Genomic DNA, 27,029 nt, shown 5'->3' on the forward strand with positions numbered 1-27,029 from the left:
ATTTGACGGAAAAACTCAAAGCTGCAAAATGATTGTGTATTTTCATTTTGTCATCTCAATTTGGTAATTATGTAGCTTAAGTGAAAATATTTAGTGTAGGCCTATTTATTTTATGCTTTGTATTTAAATGATTGTATTCTGTTTTTCTCTGTTTTTCACCTCTGCAGGTGCGTGAAAATGTGATAATGTGTGAATATAGGTTCTGTTTGTTGAGCTGTTCTGTATGTTCTGCTATTTGCACAATAAAATAAACACGTGAAAAAAGTATTTTCAACGGGTCACAGACACTTGTCAATTGTATTTTTATATAATGCCAATTCAATATTATAATCTTTTCAGTTAACGGTTAATAATCAATTAATGAGCATTGGTTGTCGGTTGGGAAAATTAACCGAAATGAGCATCCCTAACAGAAGCAGCAGAAAATAATGTACAGGGATCCAGATTGAGTTGCAGAGCAAAATCAAATCGCTACTTACATAAGTTACAGATGTAATATAATTGCTAAGAAGCCCATCACCTTTGAGATCTACAAAATGAGCCAAAAGCATGAGAAGGCACGACTCATGCTCGGACAGACTATTACACTGGAAACACACATGTGGTGGTTGCTCCAGTCCATGGAGTGGAATGGCGCAGCAAGCGATGACACCTGAGCCTGTCCAGTTACTGGCCACTTGGAGCGGGGAAACGATTGGACACTAGCTCTACATAGAGACTATAAAATCTTACAAAAGTGTTTGGTGTCGCCTGCAGCTCTGCAGATGTCTGTTATTGAGGCGCCATGAACTAAACCCCATGAAGAAGATACACTCCTGGTGGATTGTGCCTTTACCCCTAGGGGGCATGGCATGTCCTGAACCTTATATGCCAGGACTATCCAGTGAGACAACCTATGCCTGAAGATTACCTTCCCTTTCTGCTGCCCTCCATAACAGACAAAGAGCTGGTCTGAGGTCCTGAAACACTGCATCTTGTCTATGTAAGCACGAAGGACACGTACTGGACAGGGCAGTGCCAAGACTGGGTCTGCCTGCTAAAGGGGCAGCACTTTGAGGTTCACCACCTGGTCCCTGAAGGGAGTGGTGGTAATCTTGGGCACGTATTCAGGCCGGGGTATCAAGATCATGTGAAAGTTAGCTGGCCAAAATTCCAGGTATGCTTTGTCAACCGAAAATCTCTGCAGGTCTCATACCCTCTTGATGGAAGCCAGGGCAATCAAGAGCGAGACTTTCATAGAAAGGTACTTCAACTCGATGGACTGAAAGGGCTCAAAGGGAGCTCTCTTCAGGGCAGATAATACCACTGTGAGGTCCCAAGAGGGCATCTGTAGAGGGCAAGGTGGATTCTGTCTCCTCGCCCCTCTAAGGAACCCATTGACCAAGTTCACCAGGTCATGGTGTGCAGATATTGCGGCCACATAAACCTTCAGGGTGGAGGAAGATAGCCTTCGCTCCAACCCTTCTTAGAGAAAGGAGAGCAGTGAACAATGGGTCTTCTCAGCGAGAGGGATGGACCAGCGAGGGGCTGTCGCAAGGAGTATGAGTTTGGAGAACCAGGTCCAGCCAGACCAATATGGGGCGACTGATCAGGCTCAATGGGGTAAATGCATACTTGCATAGGTCACCAGCTGTGCGCTAGTGCAACCGTGCCAAGGATCCTCTCGGTCAGGGAATAAAATCAGCAACAATGGGAAGAGTCATGGGAGGCAAACAGATCTTCCTGTGCGTCACTGACCTGTTCCCAAATCAATTGAACTGTCTGGGGATGGAGTCTCCAATGAAGGCGATTGGCTTCTAAGCGAAACCCCCATTCCATTAGAAACTTCCGTAACTCGAAGTGTATTGACTGAAAGTGATCAGATTTCAAAGTATGTCTATTTTAACACGAAATGTAAAAAATAAATACATTTTTGTGCTGTTTAATGCGGTTTGTTTGACAGAACACAGTATCACAGCTCAGCTCAAGATAAGTGGTAGCATGCGTTAACAGATCATCGCTTTCATCAGTTACAGCACAACATAAACATTAATGAAGTCTAAAGTATGTTAAAAGATAGAGGACAACACACTAAAATCTTTATCACGTCACATGTAATCGCTCAATCATTGTTTCAACCACGGAAAGACATCAATAAAACTTGTGAACAAGATCATGTAATGTCACATTTACCTACAAACAAAAAAAAACATTCAGTTTCCAGATTCAGAGAACGCTCATTAGTCAGCAAGACAAATTAATTCTAGAGAGAAGCATTTTGATAAATATATGCACCATTGGCTATTCATTATCATTTATAATTTTCTTCATTATTAATGCATGTTTGAATAAATCTGTCAAGTTTTTATGATTGCCACCATTTAAATGTTTATATTTCAAAAAACATATTTAAGTAGAAATATGATTATGTAAATGTGAAGTTAGTAATATAACTTAGTAATATATAAAAATAAACATAAAAATAAACATCCTTGAGTGTAATTCATGTTTGTATTTAAAACAGTCAGTGTTAACCTTCAACATTAGTAATGTACCAAAATAATTTGTCCATGTATGAATCAGGGTAGTTAGTGAATAGTGTTGGCAACTTCCTATAATTTGTCACTAATAAAAAGTATAGCAAAACCGATTTTAATTGGGGGGGGGGGGCACAATCATTTGAATATACTCCAGGGTTTCTACTGATACAAAGCCATATGCTAATCGCTGACGTAACCCTATAAGTCAGATGGATCGGATTACTCAAATTGGTATGTCCTGGCGAATCCAATGGCAATCACATGAATTTTCATACTTAAAAAAAAAAATGTTTTTAGCTTGTATAGCATCTGCAACAAATTCAAACTGACAGCACCTTTGTGTTCCCCCAATATGTTAAAAAAAATATATGTAGAAGCATCCTGCATCAGAAAATATGCAAAAATCTTTCCGTCAATATCCTGCATGAATTGAAATGCCTTATACGTTGAACTATCCAAAAAACGGAATAAAAACAGATAAGCCAAAAACAATCTCATCATCTCCACATTCAGCTGAAAGGCATGAAATTTGTGCATTATGTTATTACTGATCTAAGCTGTATGTGAGTAATCTGCCAGCAGTGTCAAATGGTTAAGCCCTGGAGCCAGAGACCTGCAGCTTGGACCCCGATAAGCCCACCTCCACCCCTGCTTCTACTTCTCAGGTGCCTCTCCTGAAAGAGGGTGGGCGAGGGGCAATGGCAGATGCTGTCACTGCCTGCCAGCTTCTTGACAGGTAATGACAGATTAATGGATGGTTTTATCCTTTCAGGGTGGCAGGAGGCACAGGAAGGAAAGCGTGTAATTTATGTTACCAAAATGCCTCCCCTAGCATGAGCACGATGAGCCCTGTCCTTCTCCCCCTTTCTGTCTTTTCTGTTCTTTTGCGATTCGTTTCTCAGCTAATAGAACTTCATCTCGTTTTCAAGGTGATAGATGTCAACACTTTCAAACTTATTATGTATGTGTCATGTATGAGAGCTCTGGATGAGTGCCCTCCTTTGGTGGAGAGGAAATTGAATCCATATACATTTGTGATTAGCTCCTTAATCAAATTTATCCAAATTCCAGTTACTCTGTCCGACACAATTTCATCTCAATGCAACAGGAGTAAAATAGCTTCATGTCAAACTGAAATTAGCCTCAGATGGCAATGTCCACAGACCCCCCAAAGTTGTTGTTAGCTGAACATCTGATGCAAATTGCTCATAACAGCTGACTGAAGCCCACAATTTTAATCTGATTGGTTGCATTGTTTTTAGAGGTCTGAACCAATTCCAATTCCAGGTCCAAAAATCTCGTTTGAGATTTTCAAACGTTAAAAAATCAATACGACCTCTTGTTGTGTCAATCATGTTTACACACTGCCTCCGAAACTTTTGTCCGTCATTAAAACAATTGTATCTGTTTCAGTTTTCTGCGTTTTTTGCATCCGTAGGAAGCATTTTGAGATGGCGTACAAGCGAATGGCAAAATCCAGATGGGCGTCTGACAAATTGATCCACTTCATCTTGGAGCACAAAGCACTGTATGACAAACAAAATGTCAATATATTTTTGGATCCAGTATCACTAGCAAAGCATCAAACTGAGCCACTGATATCCTGAAGTAAACTTTGAATCACTCGGGATAATCCAGCAGCTCCTTGATATGGAACTCACCTTCCTCTCTAAGCAATCTCTCTTTCATTTTGTGTTTTTAAGTAGAGAGAGGACAACAAAATCCTCCTCACTGCTTGAAGACTTCATTTTAATTGTTTTGTGAACTTTTTCACAATTGATTAATTATATCAGCGTGCAAGGTACACGCCATAAGTGTGTATCATATGCACGTCAAAAAAAAAAAGTGTACCATATGGACGCCAAAACTCATTTTGGCATATACATTCCACGACATTGCACACTCTTACTATTGGTACGCATTATCATGCGATTGTGTTAGCTGATTTGCTGCTCAAGAATCACTTAAGGCGGGCATACATGGTGCGATTTTTGCTGTCGTACGAACTCGCAGATGATTTTTTTTTCTCGGGAGAAATCGCGTGGACATCGTGGATGCTCGTATGGTCGCGGCTCGCACCATGTGAGAGGAAATACGAGACGAGCCGAGCACGTTAAGAGCACCTCCCGACCTTACGATAATTTTTAAACATGTTTAAAAAGTTCGGGGAGTCGGCCCGATTTTTACCAGCATATGGCTGTCCCCTATTGCCAAATCATGCACAAGCACGTCACATACGCTCAATCTATATAACTATTATTAGCTCAGTGGCTGCCACATACTGCGTTCACACACACACACACACACACACACACACACACACACACACACACACACACACACACACACACACACACACACACACACACACACACACACACACACACTTTCTCTCTCTCACGTGCACTCTTCTCTCTCCCTCTGGTTGTTTCGGTTAAAAGGAATGAATTTTCACATCTTTTTTCTTTATTTTTTGTATCTAAAGCTATAGCAGCAACATTGAAAGCTCCGGTGTCTGTGTTACATGAAAACTCGTGTGATCGCGACCGGCTCGCGGTGCAAACAGTCGTGCCGTGTACCAGCTGATTTGATGCGATGATCAAATTAAATGACTCGTAGCGTCTGCAATATCTCACGACCTTCCGAGTGTCCGAATTCGCACAGTGTACGCCCGCCTTTATGATTATCAATGTTTAAAGAATATTTTTATGGAAACTGTGCTACGTTTTTCAGGATTCCTTGATGAGTAGAAAGTTCAAAAGAACTGATTTTTTTATATATATTGCATGTTTTCTATAAATGTAATGCATCCCAGCTCAAAAGTATACACTTTTTTAAGCGTATTTTTATCAAATTCCATTCTTTCAAGTTTGCAATTTAGTTACATATATCTCCACTTTTCTAAACTCTGTAGTTTGTTGCGCTGCCTAATTATTTGTTTCCAAATCTGCTTGGAAATAAGGATGTAGCGGGTTCATATACCAGGTGCATTTGATGCACTGACTGTTGTATTCAGCAGTCATTCTGTCCAAGTGGATAGATCTTGGCCAGAATGAGGTACAAAAAGACCAGGCTTTTTGACGCAATACTAAATTAGTGCAGGCTTGGTTTGTGTCCTTCCACAACTTGTGCAGTTTGATTCCAAATTGCATTTCGACTTGGACAAACATATTCCTTTGCTGCAGCCCTCAGTTTCCCTCCACATCGTTCTGACAGTAGAGAGAGCCGTGCAAATGGAATTTGATGCTAAGGATGGAAAGCGAATGAGGCGATCTAAACAGCAACCAGTCAACTGATGGAACTGGAGGAGGGGGGGTGTCATGGAACAAAAGAGCTGTCAGGTGTAAAGCTCTCCGAGGCAATTATATTCCTACAAAGGGGCAAGTAACTGCATCAGCGATGTCTTTGGGAGGTCATTGTCCCGGCTGGTGTCAATGCGTCGCTGAAAACAGCCACATACATTTTTAATGGGACTGTTCAGAGATTATAAGCACTTGGCTCATGGCAGAGAGTAGTTAAGTTGTGTCCTGCCAGGTGCTGGCAGCATTTCAGGCACGGGTCAAGAGGATATAATTCATCAGGGGGTTTGATTAACGTCTAGCACACGCCAGACAAATAAAAAATACTGACTTACTGAGCTGTTAATATGCCCGGATGATTTATGATCCCCAGGATTGTGCTTGCGTATGGCATGACCTGTGTTCAAGGACCACATAGGGATTCTCAATCACTAAGCAAATAATCTGGGTGACATGTGCATGATCATCCAAACCATATTTTCGAATGCATTACTTTTCTGTTTCAGAATCGATTTTTTTTTAACCTGATATTTGATGGCAAATGCTTGTTGATAGAGACTGAAAGAATATTATGTTAAAAAGTTCAAGGCTGCATTAGTAATTCATGGGTACTTGGGCTCAATTTGATATTGAAGCTTGGAATAATCTCTTGTAATTGATATTTGCAACCTCCTAACACAGATGCATTAGTAAAACATTTTGCGATGTTTACTCTTTCTAACCTATCCATCAGCAGTTATGATAAATTAATTTTCTGTGAAATACACAGCAAGCTCATTTATCTTCAGTCTGTGTAAATAGCCTTTGATCACCTGGGAACTTGGCATACCCTCTCACCCACAATGTAGCAGTAATGAGATTAAGAATGGGTTAGTGTTGACAGAGTTCTGTGGGTCTTAATAATTTAAAGACTAATTAATTGCCTGGTGCCAGAGCTTTTTATTTAGGCTACGGACCAGCATAGAAGAAACACCATTAGCCGTTTAATCTAATGGTTGCATTTGGCTCTGATGCTGTGGAAACAACATGAGGACAACCAGTAAAACCAGATCCTAATGATGATCAGATTTTTTTCCCCCTTCACTTACATGTTGGCAAATCAAAACATGTTGTGTTAGATGCATCCCTTAATAACCCAGCTGTGGTATTACATTTTTGAAGATTTTAGATTATTTGATTGACCATGGACCACAAAACCATAAGGGTAAAAAAATAAATAAACCAAGATGTATACATCTCATGAAAACTGAATAAATAAGCTTTCCATTTATGCATGATAGGATAGGACAATATTTGGCTGATAATCTGGAATCTGAGGGTACAAAAAACTCTAAATACTGAGAAAAATCGGCTTTAAAGTTGTCCAAATTAAATCCATAGCAATGCATAGTGCAACTTCTAATACTTTTTTGATATATTTACGGTACTTAATGTCCAAATGATTTTTGGCATAAAAGAATAATCTATAATTTTGACCCCTACAACATATTGTTGGCTATTGCCACAAATACTCGAGCGACTTATGAATGGTTTTGTTGTCCAGAGTCACATTATATAATCAAATAATTTTATATATATATATATATATATATATATATATATATATATATATATATATATATATATATATATATAGTAACATTAGTAACATTAATCCACTGGACGGCGAGGTTTGGATGAACCCAAGTGCAGTTACTTTATTAATACAAACTTAAATCCAAACATAAACAAAAGACTTGACATAAACTTGACATAAACTTTATTTGAAAGCAAACACACCACCAACAGGTTACACAGACAATTACTGACAAAGACTATGGCAAACATCAGGGCTTAAATACACAAGGGCTAATGACAAGACAAGGGAAACCTGTGAACAATGATTAACCCATAAACCAATGACAACATGACACAGGAACACATGAGGGCATAATCACATGACCAGGGAACACATGAAAAAACCTGACAGTGAACATGAAAACCTAAAAACATGAAACATGAACCTACACCAAAACACTCTATGACAGATCCCCCCCTCTATAGCCGGCCCCTGACGCCCATACATAAACAAAACATCAATGAAAGTCTTGGGGGGGCGGACTTGGGGGAGGGATGGTGGGCCAGGCCCGTGCCAAGGCACCGGACATGGACCCTGGTGTGGCTTAGACCCTGTACTTGGCCGCATTCATCAGTCCCTCAACTGCAACCAGTCGTTCTGTCCCTGCAGCTGAAAAACACCCCCACAGCATGATGCTGCCACCACCATGCTTCACTTTTGGGGCTGTATTGGACAGGTGATATTTTTCTCCACATATACTGCTTAGAATTAAGGCAAAAAAGTTCTATCTTGGTCTCATCAGACCAGAGAATCTTATTTCTCAACATCTTGGAGTCCTTTGGGTGTTTTTTTTTAGCAAACTTCCATGTGTCTTGCACTGAGGAGAGGCTTCCGTCGGGCAACTCTGCCATAAATCCCCGAATGGTGGATGCTGCAGTGATGGTTGACTTTCTACAATTTTTTCCCATCTCCCGACTGCATCTCTGGAGCTCAGCCACAGTGATCTTTGGGTTCTTCTTTACCTTTCTCACCAAGGCTCTTCTCACCCAATAGCTCAGTTTGGCCGGACAGCTAGCTCTAGGAATGGTTCTGGTCTTCCCAAACATCTTCCATTCAAGGATTATGCAGGTCACTGTGCTTTTAGGAACCTTTAGTGCAGCAGATTTTTTTTGTAACCATGGCCCGATATGTCCCTTGCCACAATTCTCTGAGCTCTTCAGGCATTTATTTTTACCTTATGATTCTCATTTGCTCTGGCATGCACTGTGAGCTGTAAGGTCTTATATAGACAGGTGTGTGGCTTTCCTTATCAAATCCAGTCAGTATAATCAAACACAGATGGACTCAAATGAAGGTGTAGAACCATCTCAAAGATGATGGCAATAAATGGACAGCATCTGAGTTAAATATAGCAAAGGTGTCACAGCAAAGGGTCTGAATATTTAGGAACATGTGATATTTCAGTGTTTCTTTTTTAATAAATCTGAAAAATTGTCAACAAATCTTTATTTTTCTGTCAATATGGGGTGCTGTGTGCACATTAATGAGAAAAAAAAATGATCTTAAATGATTGTAGCAAATGACTAACAAAGAATAAAAAAATGTAAAAGGGTCTGAATACTTTCCGTACCCAAATTAGAGGTGGGCCGTTATCTGCATTAACGTGCTGCGTTAACTTGAGACTCTTATTGTGCGATTTAAAAAAATATCGCCATTAAACTATTCTTGAAGTTGGGTTGGGAGCTGGGTCTATACTATGCAAGCTATGATTACTTTCACTTTGCCTACTGTGAAAATATGTGCTAACATGGATGCTGCTAAGAAGCAGCCGGGTTTCCTTCAGGGAAAATTTATTTTTAAGAAGCTTCCCAATGGAAACCTCGACAAGAGTAGAATTCGTTTACTGTAGGAGTTCTTCCACTCTCGAGTTCCGCCTAAACGCACACCTTTTTGTCATTCCGATTGAAAGATTCAGTGGACTATTTACAAGAGACGTCTAAACCGATCTGGGGTTTACGTGTGCTGACCATAGACCGCTGACTTTCAGTCGGAATCATTTCGTGACATGTTGTGACAGTTTGTCTGGCACATCAGAAATATCGACCCTGTCATCTCCATAGATATGTATACTTATCTATGGTCCTCTACAGCAGCTGGAATGAGTTACCGGTCTCCATAGCAACTCTCAATGGCCACCAGGACTTATACAGTTTTAAAAGCTATTTATTTGTTGTAAAGTATAATAATCATCTCAGAAAAATAAATTCTTCTGTCAGGCATTGTCAAGATGAGAGAGTGTAGCCAGGCTATGTCTGTGTCATTATTCCAACATTATCTTCATAACTTCTTACGAAATAAAAAATTAACCCCTTAGAAATATTAACTTTCCAATCTTGTCAACATTATAGCCTAGTGTGAGCGGCGCGACGCGCACTCTTCAGTAGTGGTGAAGGCGCGCGCTATATATCACATCACATCAACGCACAGAAGTAATCGGGTAATTGACAATGGTCAAATTTTTTATTTGAACGGTTCATGAAAAGGTTAATGAAAAGGGAATATCCCACCCCTCTCAAACCGATTACAATTTCATTCGATTTGGGCATTTTTATTCCGATTGAGGTCTTTATATGGAGCATTTTCATTCGGATTGGACTTTTTAACTGATTACAGAGCTCCATGAAAATGCACCTATTAGTTGAGTAGCACACATATTCTGAATGCCTTCGACAGAATTCAGATGAGCTATTTTAGATTTTAAAAATGTATCTATGCTCACCTCATATTTTATATTATATATATAGTTTCTAATATAGTTTCTTTTTTTAACTGATTCCCAGCTAAGTCTCGAAATCACAAAGTTATATTTGCAATTTTGCATTATGTGTTTGATGAATCAATTTAGCAAGGAATTGGATTTTAGTTTGCTCGTGAAGTGTGCTTTTTTGCATGGCATTAAGGAGCTTTATATAAAACGGCGCCTGATGTTTTGACATGGCCCTGAAATTCATCTTGAGACTGGCATCCGGCATGCTGGAAAGAAACTGCAGGTGCATCAAAGCTTCAGCGGAATAAGATTAGGGGTTGAAGATCTTATTCGTCTTTCTTCCTGTCATAAAGGACATATTTGTGATGCCACATTTCAGTTGTGAGAGTTTGTTTGCAAGGGAGAAAAGGAGAAATTAAGACAGTTTGACAGTATACAACTGAACCAGTGCCTTTTTTTTTCTTTTCTTTTTTTGCAGTCAATCATTCAAGCAAAAGTTTTCTATGTCTAGTCAATTAAATTTAAACATCTCCACAACTGACAGGAATGTGTCCCAGTGGCACTTGGTGGTATACAGCTCTCGAAAGAGAAATGTTCTCCTTCTGTGTTCCACAGGAAATTGAATTTGAGAGATACACTATTTATTAGATTTTCTATAAGTTTGATCAAGTGGACACATGCATATTCTCTGAAAACTTTGACCATATATAATGCACTAACAGCTGAAAGACACTTATTAAATTGACAGCATAGTAACACAGATGGTGTGTGATGGCATATGCTATCAAATGGGTGGTGAAGAAAACAAATGACATTATTGACTATAAAGTTCAATGCTACAGATTTCCAATGATCAAGAGCACTCCAGCTGTTAGATCATTAGCAAACCAAGCGGGGCATCTACAACTGATCAGACTGGAAACATGTACATAATTGGAATAAAACAACCCAGTGATGGAAATAATTCCACAGATACACAGAGCTTTTAATGATACAGAACTACAAATAGTTATAAAATAAGGTATTTTCTCACTAGGGATGCACAATATATTGTTATCATATTAGCTATCGGCTGGTATTAGAATTTATTTATTTATTTATTTATTTATTTATTTATTTATTTATTTATTTATTTATTTATTTATTTGTTTGTTTGTTTGTTTGTTTATTTGTTTGTTTGTTTGTTTATTTATTTATTTATTTATTTATTTGTTTGTTTGTTTGTTCGTTTGTTTGTTTGTTTGTTGTTTTTTAAAAGTTAATATTATATGGTTGATATGTTTGACATTTTATTTTTACATTTCTATTTTTAGATTTAGATTGCTGTTATCTAACATTAACGCTCACTTCAAGTTAAAAACACTGTTAAAAGTATTCTTTATCATCTAAAAATAAATATCCATTATTATAATATTATTTATTTATTATCATACTATTAGTTTCATACTGTAAATTTTAATTTTGTAATGCCTACATTTACTTGTTTAATTTTAGTTTTTAATGTAATTTATTAGCTATAATCCATTGAATTTAAATAAATATTGAACAGTATCAGACAAACAGAAGTTTAATATTGGTGTATCTGTAATTCTATTAAAAAGTGAGTGACATTTCTCATCAAGGCCTTCCATTGGTCTCAGCATGTGGCTATGCAATTAAAGCCAATATTAAAACCGATATTAATATTCTGCCCAACGCTGATAAGCTGACAATTATTTTTAGGTCATAGCCATTATTACATACAATATATTGTGCAAAAATATATGAAATGCATGTGTATGGTATCTGACAAAAAATTTGAGATTACATTTAAAATAAAGATTTCTATACCATTTAAATTCAGCTTATCTAAAACCAATATGAGCTAATGAGCATGACAATCTCCATCAACATAATCATTATCATCATCTTTTCATTAAAACAAGCCACATGAGGATTTTAAGTTATTATCCATTGATGAGAATCTCTTAAGATGCACAATTAAGACATTTAGACCCTTCGCCATTCAAGGCGATGCAACAATTTCTTTTTGAATCCTTTCTGGATAATTTATCCTTTGTGCATTCTTTCCAACATACAATTCAATCTGAGGAGAAGGAACTAAATTGGATTTAAAAGTCATTGAATTGAAGTTTAAGGAGATAAAATACTGCTTTCATAACATCCTGTGACTTCCAAACAAAAACGCTAGGACCATTAGTGGCTCTTTTCCACTAGAGGAGATCGGCCAACCAAGATCTGTAGTCAGTCCCCCCCTCAAATGAGAAGCACTGACAGATGTGTGTGTGTGTGTGCACACTCCACGAGTGGGAACAACTGAGGCACAGTTATACACACAAAATGTATTTCACAACACTCAGAATAAAGAACAAGAATGGGAACAACAGAGGTGTCTCTAGAGGCAAACGCCTGGGTTCACTTTATCATTGCCACAGAGGAAGAACAGAGGGATCTTAAAGCTATAGAATACAAATGAGAAACACACGCCTCAATGTCACAGGGATGTTACCAATGCACTGCAGAAATATTTCTCAAAGGATGCTAATGAATATCCTATTATCTGATATAAAGACACCTGATGAATCATTAGCCATTCAGATGAATCATTCTGATTTCACACATGCTCACTGCAATAACTTTTACTTGCCATAACTCAAACTCATATTGTTTATTTACGTTCACATCTGTTCTTTTTTAGGGGAAATCTGTAGCCTATAATTTTGTAGAAAATTTACTAGCATCAGTCAATAAATTTAACTGTGCATGTTTTACTTTAAATTTTACTTAATAAACTTTAAAGGGGTCATGAGCTGCATTGATTCCAGGGGTGCACTTATAATGTAATATATAATATAATATAATTCTTCCGTGATACCCTGAAAATTTTGAATAATCCGATCTAATATGATTTCCGACCTGTAAGGTTGCCAGAATAATAATCTTACATGGTGTGTTAATAGGCCCGAGGAGAACTGGCACCCCGACTGAGTCTGGTTTCTCCCAAGGTTTATTTTTCTCCATCATGCCCCGATGGAGTTTTGGTTCCTTGCCACTGTCGCCTTTGGCTTGGCTTGCTCAGTTGGGGACACTAAAAATATGATTAAAGTTATTCAACTTATTATACAAATAAAATATATGAATTAGGTCTTATTTAATTCTATAAACTATAATACTGATCTGCCAACATTGTCGCTATATGATAAATTAAAATAAGCTGATAACATCACTGTTTTCTCCAGTACGACTGTACAGCCAAATCTAATTTTGTCGCAATATTATCCTGTTTGACACTGTGAAGCTGCTTTGACACAATCGTGATTGTAAAAGCGCTATATAAATAAAGTTGATTGATTGATTGATTGAATGTAAATTTAAAGAGGCATGTCTGCTGTGAAACTTGATATGGCTAATGTCTTTGAATATGAAATAGTATTACATTTGAAACTATCTCAAAAAGTTTTAGCACATTTTTTTTTACTATTACGTCTCTCAAGGTTAACTAATTGTGAAAAGTATTGATTATAACATTATCTTTAGATCTATGGCATTATATTCATGACAAGAACATGCAACTCGATTTCTGCACGCAATGCTTTCATTCATCATAACTAACAGTGCAAACACAATGTAAATAAGATATTTGTTGATTATATTATATTATATTGAGTCCAGAACTCAGATTGACAGCTCCAGCAATTGTAAAAGAAGCTTTCTTTGATCTATATATAATTTAATCACAGTTTAAATAATAGATAATTTTCTTCATACTAAAAGAAACAATGTGAAGTTGACCGTTTAATAACTGGTCTGATTTACTGACACATACACATACACACAGAACATCTGACTAAACACGAATAATTACATATCAGAAATCAATAGTCACAGGTCAGGCATTAGAATTAAAACGGTTACTTGCATGTTGTCACATTACTGTTGAGTCCATATTGTAAAAGTTTGTGAATTTGCAAAACTGCGAATCCACAGTGAAATGTACTGAATAGAAATAAATAATGCTCAACAATTACTAGCATTAAAGGGGTGATGAATTGAGAAATCAACTTTTGATATATATAAAAGGTTGTGGTAATTTAAGATTATCCTGTAAATTTCAGAGCTGAAAACTTCCTTTTTAGTCAAAGAAAAGCTTTTATAGACACCAGGCCCAGAAAAAGATTGTGGGCTTCATTCTTACGTCATCACTCTACGAAACACACCTCTACAGCACGTGTAATTCAGTAACCCTGAATTCTGTAATTCTGTGTAATTCAGCTGATCACTAGCCAGCAGCAATAAACATGTGAAAGAAGATAGCAAGATATTGTGGAAGAACACAGTTGCTGCATAAGCTTCCTTCAGGTCATAATATTAGGAATGTGTGATACTTCATTTATTTTTAATGCAGTTACAGCTCACGTGGGGAAGAACGTTTGTGTTGCTTCATTTTTTTCACTGGATTTGCAGACACAATGTTGTGCCTTCTATATTGGATCTGACAGGAATGGTGCAACAAACTTATGTGAGTAAAACATCTTTTTTATATGTAGGTGTAATAGTACTGCTGGGGCTATGTGGTTTAGATGGGCTACCAAAGCGTACTTCCATCGGCAGAAATTCTTTCTTGATCTGGGCACGCATGTGTGTGTGTGTGTGTGTGTGTGTGTGTGTGTGTGTGTGTGTGTGTGTGTGTGTGTGTGTGTGTGTGTGTGTGTGTGTGTGTGTGTGTGTGTGTGTGTGTGTGTGTGTGTGTGTGTGTGTGTGTGTGTGTGTTGTGTGTTTGCACTTATATCGACCGATCGTGCGGGCCATGTAATACAGAAATAATATTCCAATCACTCCCGGGTGGATGAGAAGTAAATCATTGTGTTTTTTTGATAAAGACGTTTACTGTGGTCGAGAGAAACTTTGCAGCTTCCGCTTTAATAATTTCTCCCTCACGTGAACTGAAAGGGCCAGATTCTCAGAATTTGAGAAGAAGCTCAGAAGCTCATTAAATATGCAGATCTTATCCAATCCTAGCTGTGGGCGTTTACTTCCAAGTCTCCATTGCGGAACACCTATCAAAACCCAGCATTCAGGAGACAGTCTCAAAACCAGTGTAGAAAATAGCCTATTACTTATAAGTTATGAATGTTATGTTTTTTTTTTTTGTAAAAACCACACAAACATCATTAGTTGACTTCAGACAACAATAAAAAATGTAAAAAGCCAGTTCATGACACCTTTAAGATCCTTTGGATAGTAATGTTATTTTTGGTCCAGTGATCCTGTATCACTCTTCTCTCCTCATGATCTCACTAACACGCCAGTGGGCGGGGTCAAAATTGTAATGATTGAGGTGTTGATTTTCTTCTGCTGAGGCAGTCTTTCACCTATCTATCATATGCACATTCCTCAATGAGTCGTTCTCTGGGCTTAGTTACAATAAAAGCTGTTTTTGGACAAGGACGTTTTCAGATCTGGAACTTACAGGATATTCTTATAAAATGATGACATAAATGTCAAGCTCAAGGAATTTATTTATTTATTTATTTTACTCCGTTCATGGCCCCTTTAATAGTTTAATAACATTGGTAAATATAGCCTTTGCCTATATGTGTATTTTTAATTTTATTTTTAATTTAGTCAGTTTGGTTTTGTTCACATTATATGCAGATAAATGTGTCGTTTATGTTTTTAGGAGTGTCAGGAAGACCACAAGTATAGGCCGCAGAGGTCCAGACCCCCACACGCAGAGAATGTCTTTAATATCATCACGCAACCGCAGCGAGTACCGGTGCTGCCCAGCATGGAGCTACATCCATTGAGAGACGCTGTAAGGCCCAGAATCCTGGACATGACCAGAATACATATTGCTCTCACTGAGCTTCAAGGGTGACAGACCCCCATCCAGCACTATTACATCCTATCAGCAGCACTGATCATTGCCCAACCCCTCTCATTAGCCCCTGCCTATCAGCTGAGAAATTGAAGTGGTAGTTGTCACACATGATCCAATAGAGCCAGCAGATGTTGCTAGAGCATAACGTGATGTTTTACAGCAATTTCAGCCTCCAAATAGAAAATTAAACCTTTGAAGGACAGCTTTTTGAAATCTGGAGCCTTTCCAAAAAAGGGTCTTATATTGTAGTGCAGGCTATAGATGGAAACTGGTGTTCCCTGGGAGAATTGTGCTGCGATGTTTTAAGGCTACCTGTCAAGGACCTGATGAATTAATTCATCCGGCAAAACAACATGAGTTCAGCTCAGCTTTTTCAAAGAAACTTTTCAAGTGCTTTTAAGTGCAAACTTACCTCATATTCAACATATTCCTCTTCCTCCACCTCGTAAGACACAGTCTGGATTTTCACCTCGTTTTCGTCCAGCAGTTTAGCCTGCGGGTCCTCTGTACTGGGGGTCTCCACCGCTACGTCCTTGTCTTTCTTCTCTGTGAAGGTGGTCTCACAGCACTCGTTTTTGTAATCCTTGCCCTTGCTGCTCACGTCGTCCTTGTAAAGGATGAAGTTAGGCTTGTAAAAGGCCTCCACTGCCAGGTGAAGTGAGGTGGCGTCCAGTAGCTGGGCTTTAGCCTTGCCATTCCCTCCTGAGACCGCAACGCCTCCTCCGCCGCCACCTCCTCCTCCACCTCCTCCACCAGTTACAAAGTAGTTTATAATGTTCTCCTGATACTGGTTGCTATGGAAGTCGCCACCATAACCGTAGTCGGCCATAACCATATGCTTGCTGTTCTTATCTAGAAGAGGGTTCTGAAGCTCACTTAGGCTTTCCATTGTTGAAAAGCAGAGTGCCTGGTGTTTAAAAGCCGGATGGAGAATGAAGGGACGGAGCGTTGACCTTGGCTGGACTGATGTGACAGGTGCTAATGTGTTCAATAGGCCGTGAGCTGTAGGAGGAGTGAGAGGAGAGAGAAGTGAGGGAGCGCGAGGTAAAGACATGGACTATTGAGCACATGCAGAGGAAAGTTTAATAAGACCGAACTGCCAGGGTGGACAGGTGCTGGGCAATGGGAAGGCATCCATGCAGTTAACACAATGATGTCTGTGGCACCAAGAGTGGCTTAAAGTACAGTTGACCTGTGAAGACTCTTATATGGGACTATGGATTGGAGAGTATTGAAACTAAGTGGTGAGTGACTGTACATAGTCAGTCTGAGAAAGAGCATTTTTCTCTCTGATTTTCTGATGTTTTATACACTTACAAAAAATCATCATGTCCCATTCCTCTCCACTTAGCTGGTAAAATGTGGTTACCAGGCAGATTTCAATTAACTTCGTTCTGCTGCCCCATGACACTCACTGATAACCCTGCCAAATGGGCATGCCTGAGAGTTCATATGCCATGAAGGTAAAGCAGACATCTTTGTTACAAAGGCAATCCCAAACATGCTTAATGACCCATCCTAAATGTCTAACTGGCCATCCAGAATTGAATTGGAGGGGAAATATGTAGTTAGTCTTGGCAGACCTTTGACCAAATGGCATTCTGGTCCACACTCCACACTGTAGTTTTATTTTATTTTCTATTGTCATAATCTTTTATGTCATTCTGTGTCTGAAATTATTTATTTCACATAATCACCTAATAATAGAATAGAAAATAATAATAAAAAAATAGACTGGCATGAAAAAGTAATAATGGGACGTCAGTCTCCACAAATGGTTGTAAAGAAAAACTATAAAAATTTATATAAATTATTTCAGACATATATCAGAAACCTAGCTGTGTCAATCGTAAGGTTGTGTGTGTGTGTGTGTGTGTGTGTGTGTGTGTGTGTGTGTGTGTGTGTGTGTGTGTGTGTGTGTGTGTGTGTGTGTGTGTGTGTGTGTGTGTGTGTGTGTGTGTGTGTGTGTGTGTTGTAACATTGTGTTGCAATGAGCCCTTATTAGAACTACAGTATTCTATACTTTTATGAATTCTTTAGAAATGATTCATTATTATTCTGTTTTTAACTATGCTATATAGCTGTATTCAGCTATGTGTTTGTTTTCAAACTCAAAAATTTGTAAATTTTTAATGATAAAAATGCCATTATTTTATTTTTAAAGGGGGGTGAAACACTCAGTTTCAGTCAATCTCATGTCAATCTTGAGTACCTATAGAGTAGTATTGCATCCTTCATATCTCCGAAAAGTCTTTAGTTTTATCATATTTATAAAAGAAATATAGGCTGTACCGAGTCTTTCCGGAAAAAACAGAGCGCCTGGAGGCGTATCGTGTGGGCGGAGCTAAAGAATGACGAATGTGCACAAAGCGGTGATGTCCTCAAGCGTGGAGAAACCCATCGCTATCTCAGCTAATACAGATAATGATTCACAATCAAATCTGAGGCTGAAATAAATTGAACAGGAGAAACGGCAACATCAGGATGTCCGTCTCTGTGGTATGTACTGTATTTAGGGGCCTTTGTGTGTCTTTACGCGCAGTTTATGAGGACATGATTCGGTTTATGGACTATTGTATGTGACTAGACCTTAGAGGTAGCAAGCAAAACGGTTTTGCACGTCAGAGTCAGACTAGTGTTATACAGAATACCAATGGAGTAACCGTTAGCGCATTTGAATGACGAAGCACGCGATCGTATCGTTTACTGATGTTTACTCATGCGACGGTAGCCAATAGCAGAGACATTTGAAGTTGATTTACTCACCGGCTGCTTCCAAAGCAGGACCGGACCTTTATCGCTGGGACCGCTCTGTCAAAAACACACTTCTTTGGTATGATTTAGTGAAGTCCTGTGACAGCAGTGACCGTGGAAATCCACTTTGCGACGCGACTGAAGCGATGCCTTGAAGCTTCCCGTCATTTCTGCGTTCAAATCGGTTCAAATGCAGCGCTGCCTTCCCGGAATGCTGTACTGAAGCGTTGAAGTCGCTCGACGTCACCCATAGGAATAAAGTGGAGCGCGGCGCGTCATAAGTGTTCACGGACGACTGGATCTGCACCTGAGAGACTGCTTACGGCGTGCATTTCCTCTCTCTCCCTCTAGTTACGCGCGCGCGCACCCTACCGGGAGAAGAGCCCGTACGACCCATACAAGGACCTTCCGATCTATTTAACGTCAAGTAGACCCATACTCGAAAAAAACTCGCCGAAACTTGTGAGAAACCGGAAGGAGTATTTTTGACACAGAAATACTCCATCAAACGTCCAACATTAGTTTTTGAAACTTTGTCTATGTTTAGGATGGGAATCCAAGTCTTTAACAGTGTAAAAAGCTGAGTATGCATGAAACAGCATTTCACCCCCCCCCCCCCCTTTAAAAAGTTAATAATTGTATTTTATTGACAAAATGTTTTAGTTTGTCGTGGATATTTTTTTTTATTATATCAGGTAACATTTTAAGCGGCCATTTGGTCACGTTACAATGTGCCCTCACATGTTACAGCATACCTATGGGGCATGTCACATTTCACTTCCATTCTTTTGGGGTAAATCAAGAAAAAAAACTGTACACTATACTATACACTGTAACTATACACTGTACAGTATTACTGAAACAAAACCACATAATTGTACTAAACATGAGTAGAATTAATATGGGGGAAAAGTAATACTCTAAACCCCAAGTGGATTTACCAAAATGAGAAAGTCAAAAAGTTGTGCCCCGCTCTCCCCTATATATAGCGGGTGAAACATCGGTAACATCACTTTGCCCACTGCAGCACCGCCCTCACCATTGCCTCCACTCCTTTTTTTATAGTATTAAAAGCATTTAGTTCAGTTAGAGAAAAGACACTACAATTAAAATTATGTTATGTGTATGTATAAGGTTTTTTTTTTTTTTTTTTTGGCGTTTGTCATGACATGCAGCATGCAAGCTGTGCTGGTTTCTGGCTTCCGATGACTATTTATGATGAGGCAGTGTTTTCACCATCTGCTGCTGATTACTAAACACATTTGTGCTGAAACAGAATCAATCAATTATTAGTGACAATTATCTTGACAAGTATTGTTCAAGTTTTGATGTCACTAGTATTTAGCATTTTTTAGTTTTTCCTAAAAACTGCTCATTGCATTAACCTGGCATTGTCAACTTAACTTGGAATAATGGTGGAGTGATGAAAATATACTTTTGTGCCCTCACTCCAAGGAGCGGTGTAAAGTCAGATTAGCCCTGGCCAGATCGAAAAACTGTTCCAGTTTGTTGTGCCATGTGCATCAGCCTATCTGTGGGTGGTCTGTAGGTGTGCTGTCTGAGGCTGAGACTAATATGTATCAGTATCTTTAATGTGTGACTGATTTGAAGTTAAATAGTCAGCAGGTTTATGATGCTCTTTAACTGAGCACATCAATTGTACTCAGATCTAAATCCTGTCAGAACTCTCTTTTTATTGGATAAAACGAAATGTGGCCACAGTGGTTGGTGTGCCCTCTCCTACCTTCTCCTCATTAATCTGTGATTAAAATAGCAACACAATCAGATAGAAAGCAGATTATGTCAGAGCTTTTGATTTGATTGTGTCGATGCCTCCGCGGACCGTCAAATGTAGGATCATGCATCAAGAAATGCTGACTTCATGCTTGAAAGATTGTTTGAGCTCCCCAATTCTCAATACGCATTTCAACACAGTCAGCATCTACTGAGCACATTCTCCCAGTGCAATAATATTACACCATCAGAGCTAACTAATGAAAAGAGGCTGTAGTCTCTACAGATCAAATTATGAATTAGGGAATAGATTGATGATTAGTTATTCTAGGAGCCTTCCTAGTTTGAATGTCAATCTCTCTCTTTCTCTCTCGCTGCATTGATTCATGGACAGTTTCGAACTGCATCTTCAACAAAGTGTCTGCCGCAGATCCATTCCTCACATCCATTAGCTTCCTCTCCCATGCTAGTCATCATTTCTCAACCCGCCTATATAAAACAAGGGTCTATTTGTGGTGAAAGAGGCTAGTGGTAGCAAATGAAGTGTGTGCATGGACTCAGCATTAGTGGTTTGTTATGTAAAGCTGGTCCCAAAAATAGCAATTAAGTTGTATAATGTCAAACAGAACAAAACAACAGCTAGGGTCTTTATGTATTTTAAGTATATATGTGTCGATATAATTGAAAAATAAAAATTAAAAATTTCCAATATATTAAATACTCTTTAAATAAAATGTATTTAAAAATCAATTAAATAGTTTGTATCATGTATGGTGACTATGCTTTCTAATTAAATAACATTTTTTTCTTTTTTTCATTAATAATCTGATAGCATTATTTAGTGTGGTTTTTCATAATTAAAATGAGGCCATGTTAAAATTGCATAAACAAATGCCAGCAGGATGTCACAGCAGACCTAATTTCCATTCCTGATACTCCATGTGTATAGTTTGCACCACCCTAGCAAATGAAAACAGAAAAGAAAAAATCCCCCAGGTTCTAACTGCCGTTGGGATCTTGGAAATGAGAAATTTCACATGGCCTTAAAGGGATAGTTCACGCAAAAATGAAAATTACCTCATGATTTACTCACCCTCAAGTCATCCTAGGTGTATGACATTCTTCTTTTAGCAATCAGAGTTATATAAAAAAAAATGTCCAAGCTTTATAATGGGCAGTGAATGGCTGTTTCTGTTTTGAAGCCCAAAAAAGTGCATCCATCTATCATAAAATTCATTAAAATGTAACAAGAGACTGGTGTTGCGACGTAGGACGCTCCGGTAAGAATATGCTAGTTCTTGCGAGCAAGTTTTGCTCTCTCCTTTGCACTTCCACGTTCGTCCCCAGAACATATGCTATACGTCATATCCTGGAATTCCAGCCTCTCATGAATGCACGTTCGACAATTAGCGGAAGTTAGAGATTACAGTTTGTAAAGTTTTTAATATGGATATTTTTATTACACAAATGCATTGTATCGCTTCAGAAGACCTTTATTAACACCATACCACCACCACCACCACCGGAGATATGTGGATTACTTTTCTGATAGATAGATGCACTTTTATGGAAGAGCCAGGACATTTTTTAATATGACTCTGATTGTATTCGTCTGAAAGAAGAATGCCATATACGCCTAGAATGAGGGTGAGTAAATCATGGGCTGATTTTCATTTTTGGGTGAACTATTTCTTTAAAGCCTTTTTTTGTCAAAACAAGACAGGCCTTGTAGCTGCGAGTTCAGAAAATGTGTTTACAGCTAGTCTGAATTGGTGGTAAATGACTCTTTCATTGATAAAATAAGCATTTTGGACTTTTAATCCAACATAAACGTAAAACAACATATATCATCCTCCTTAAAGCAACTGGTTAAGAGTGTCCACTTGTTTTGCAGAGCAAAGATCAAATTTAATAACAGATTCAGTTTTTAATTGTACTGAAGATGACATTTAGCGTTTACATTTTTCTTCACGCAATTTCACATGACAATATTATTGTAGACAATGTCATAGTTATGCCTAGTTTCACTGAAGAGAGCTACAGTCGGCAGCTATAATTTGTCAGAACTGCTCTGTTGAAACAATTGAACAGTAAAATTGCCCATGATTCAATTCATCATTTAGACTGAAGCAATTCAGCTTAGGATAAAAAAGTGTCTACTAAAGCTTTTACACTTGCATTTCTCTTCTATCTTCTTTTAAAGCTTCTTGAATGTTTTGTGTGAAACCTTATCACATGAAGTTGGATAGATTAATATTAAAGCTCAGAAGACATTCAAACTGGAAGCATCTTTTAAAATGGTGATCACGGCAAACACTATTTAGCTATTTGTTATGGATGTGGTGTGTGCATCTATAGAAACACCTATTTAATGTTTAAATATGCTTTGTCAAGGTCAGGTCTAAACAAGAGTCTGAATAGCATCCGTATACATGTAGGCAGAGATAAACAGTATGATTAAAAAAAAATACTTTTTAAGAACAAGCAGAACTGAAAGGACTGTAAATAACCCTATTAGAATCCATTCTGCCCACACAGATTCACATCAGTCAGTCAAAATATGCATCAGACCAACATACAGAAACACAGACCTTTTATCCACCTATAATTGAAAAATGAATAGAAAAACAAGCACTTATTTTTTGTTTAGCCTCTACAGGGTTAAACTTGAGCATAAAAGTTGCTGATGAAGAGGGTCACAACATCGGTTTCCTCAGTAATTAGTATGAATACGCAAATATTGTCTCTTTCATGCGAGACAAATATAACTAATGCATAGGGTGCAGTAACTCAGAACAAATGAACAACCACTTCATAGATTTTTACTTAAATCAATATGTCCATTGTAGCTAAATTATTTTTAAGAGCTTTAAGTGAGTACATGTTCAGTCCTTCAACCAGATGTGAATAACAGATCTTCTCCATCTCAATAGCAGTAAAGCAACCAAAACAGGGAGAGGTGCAACATGCTTTAATTCCTCATTGATTATAGCACCTTCCTCCTTGTGCTAAGGTGCAATCAAATCCCATGCCAGCGTCTTAGTCAATTAAGCCTTATGAGTCTCGGCCCTTCTGAATTCTAATAGGATAGAGGCTGAAAACAATTTAGCAGTGCTAATGTGTTGGGCAAAATGGTTAATGGAAACTTTTGCTACTCATGTATGCACTTTAATCTCCCTGAGCACAATGCTGGTACAAGAGAGGGACAGAAGAAAAAAGTAATGTGGACTTGTAATAAGAAGAAGCTATTTGTACTCTAGTTTTCATTTGATTTGCATATTTATAATTATCTGTTGATGTTGTTTCACTCATAGTCATACAAGCTGGCTCATGACTCATGCACCCTGTCCATGAAGGGTAAATCAGAGGGAATTTACAAATCAACTAACAGAGAATGAGAGCTGAATATATATATATATATATATATATATATATATATATATATATATATATATATATATATATATATATATATATATATATATTCAGCTCTATATATATATAATTTATTACACACGCACACACATGCGTGTGAACTGTAGCCTACTAGACGTTGTAGTGTACTGCACAGAGTAGGCACACAAGTAGCCTAACGTGTCAAACTATTTTGACATTTCACTGAGATATCAATAATTATAGCCTCATTATCGCAACATAAAATATCTGCATGCTTATGAAATTTAAATAACATAACAGTTTTTAATCACGGGGGCGGACAAAAATATAAAATGCAGGCTAGGCTACTTTTGTTTTTAAAGGTATTTAAACTGTAGCTAATACACTCTCGCCAAAGGCTGGCTTATAATTCAGATATTTGCTGGCTACAGTATAACTCATATGAGCAATTAACATAGGTAACCTATTTATAACATATGATTTACATCAGAATATATGTGTTAATTACTCGAGGCAGTTTGAATGTAAGCGCTAGGCTATATTTATCCTCATTTTTCGGAAATGTCCATGTCTTACCTTGCGACTCGGTAATCCAGGTGTCCGGCTCATTCGTTTTGATTCAGTAGCAATTTGGCAGTCGACTGGCTTTCCACAGAAATGTCAAACGGTTTGAATCCGAGTCTCGCATCGAAGCCCGTGAGGCGCCGGTAAACTCGGTGAACAACAATACTGATTTCTAAGGATGAACACGAGCAACGAAACAATGAACCTGCTAAACGTGAGTCATTTCTCGAGCAACAGATATCCAACTTGACTACAGAATATATCTGATTAAAAAAAGAAAAGAAAAGAAAAGCCGGTAAAATTACTGACAGTAGCCTAACACAGTAAAGCTCTAAAACAATCGTACTGTACACCACACCTCATAGCCTACTACGAGTCCGCGCGCATCTTTCAGTTGAATTGTGAGCTGTTCACGACCACCCGAACTTTCTTGTCCGAATCTCCGCGCGAAGCTTTAAAAACACAACATTTGCAACATAATCTTTCTCTGTCCCCTTGGCTTTACCGTATGAATTCATAAAGACACCATGTATTATTGCTGTGTGGAGCTGTAAATTCCCATTCCATAGAAGTCAATGTGTTTCGTTATGACTACGAGAACAAGAATGCTGTCTGTGACAGAGTGAACGGACTTTCAGTTGTGCGCCCCTCTAAACACGACACGAATGTACCATCTTTGAGTGCGTCGAAATGTTTCCGTTGACTCTGCTTTAGCCGAAATAAAAAATATAATACGGCAGGTTTGCGTGGGACGAGGATCTTAGAGCTCTGTATCGATTTCACATAGCGTGAGGGAAGCTCCGCTTGGGATGTGAGGATAAATATTATAGCAAAGTATTTATTTCACTAGGTGAGTGTCCACGTAAAATAAGTGTAGAGGGATACGGAGGGTCATTCTACAAATAAAAGGAGCATCATATGTCCCTTATGAGCTGTGTATCTAAGACTTAAACAATTAGAAGCCTACTTCTCAAGAAGAAAAAAAGTATTATATAGAGATTATATTCATAGATAAACAGGCTTTATGATGACAGTTCTTTCTGGGTGTTATTTTCTAGGTTTGCAACCTTAAATGGTTATACGACTGCATAGCAAATATTAAACTAGGCTATTGGCTAAATGTAAAACTGTAAATTGAATGTAGTCTATATTTAAAACTGACTTTGTTAAAGGCATAGCAACAGTAGCCTACCAAAATATATTCAATATTTTTTAATTTATTTTTTGGTATGAAATGCATTTTATTAACATTTTATTATATGTATTTAGGCTACATTTAATTCAAATTAAATTTGCTTTAAAATTGCCTTTTCAAAACGGATACAGCACTTTTTTTTTTCTTGGAATGACCCAATTGTGTGGATAAGGCTGAAGATAAAGATCAGCACTCTTGTAATCTCACTAAAAAAGATAAATTCAAAAAGATTTTGAAAAGGCATTTTATTCATAGAATTCTAAATAAAGTTTTTTCTGGACTATTTTCAGCTGTCTATATAATGTACATAATGTAATAGAAAATAGGAGGAGGTGGTGTTTCTATAAAAAGTATGAGTCAGATGGGGATACAGCAGGAGGGAGATGCTCCAATGTATCTGAGTGCAGAATTGATGTGCCTCAAAATCCCCTTTCATGTGCTCCGTCGGATCTGTAAAAGGGAGGGCAAAAAAAGAAAAAGAAAAAAAAAGAGGTGACATGGAGATACCAGCTGAACTGCTAGTTGATGTCATAGCTCAGTGAATCATTTCTGGAGAGAACAGGAACATGTGGAAAATAGATCGCAGAGGACTGTAATTAAAAGTGCAAAGGAGGATATGTCTATGTGCGTTATAAAAACCTAATTCAGTGGTAGGAAGCAAGTAAGCCCTGGGAGAAAGCGAGCCATTTAATAGACTGCTGCCTTTTGTGGTGGCATGTGTCCACGCTTTGCTTTTCTCTTCACAAACAGGCTCAGAGCAAACAGCTGCTCTACATGCTCTAAACCGAAATCAATCACAAAGTCTCCCACAGCATATTAGACTTGCACAGAACAAGGCAAAGCCTCATTTCACTTTTCCCTTCTGCGACTGTTTACGTTATCATTTATTTGTGATTTCAGACCTTTTTTTTGTCCATTTTGCTCGGGAAGGGGAAGGCTGTTGTACCTGCGGGCTTAACTTAAGCTTCCGATGAGCATGAGATTCAATTTATTTCAGCTGAAATTACTTCAGTCCTTTTGCCACAGAACATTAGAGCTGCAAATGAATATCCTTGGGGTACACTTCTTCGGGGTCCATCTGGAAACGGCTATCAGACAGAGAGAGAATCTTTGAGAAAAATATACAGCCATGGTCAGTTGTGCCTCGACAAGAAATATGGTGGACACTTCAGAGGAAGACACAAAGATACAGCTCATAGCAACCATTACAGTTGGACAAACTCTTTAAGGGTATTTTCACACATAGACTCTTTTTTTAGTCCTCTTCAGCATTGAAGGGATTTCAGACCTTTTCTTTTTCACACCATAACCTCAAAAGAACTCAGATCCCAGCTTTCTGTGCAAGTTGCATGTCCACATTTC

General features: G+C 38.2%; 1 protein-coding gene across 1 annotated transcript in view; it reads right to left on the reverse strand.

The window, feature by feature from the left end:
• Positions 1-25,265, reverse strand: part of syndig1l (synapse differentiation inducing 1-like) — a 53,432-nt gene extending 28,167 nt beyond the window's left edge. The window contains exons 1-2 of the mRNA XM_067417473.1: positions 24,485-25,265; positions 16,437-17,026 (exon numbers count right to left, since the gene is read on the reverse strand). Of these exons, the coding sequence (XP_067273574.1) occupies positions 16,437-16,913 (477 nt within the window). The 5' untranslated portion in view covers positions 16,914-17,026; positions 24,485-25,265. The remainder of the gene's footprint in view (positions 1-16,436; positions 17,027-24,484) is intronic.
• Between the last annotated feature and the right edge of the window lie 1,764 nt (positions 25,266-27,029).

The sequence above is a fragment of the Pseudorasbora parva genome, chromosome 15 (genome assembly GCF_024679245.1).
Source record: "Pseudorasbora parva isolate DD20220531a chromosome 15, ASM2467924v1, whole genome shotgun sequence".
In the NCBI taxonomy this organism is placed as follows: domain Eukaryota; kingdom Metazoa; phylum Chordata; class Actinopteri; order Cypriniformes; family Gobionidae; genus Pseudorasbora; species Pseudorasbora parva.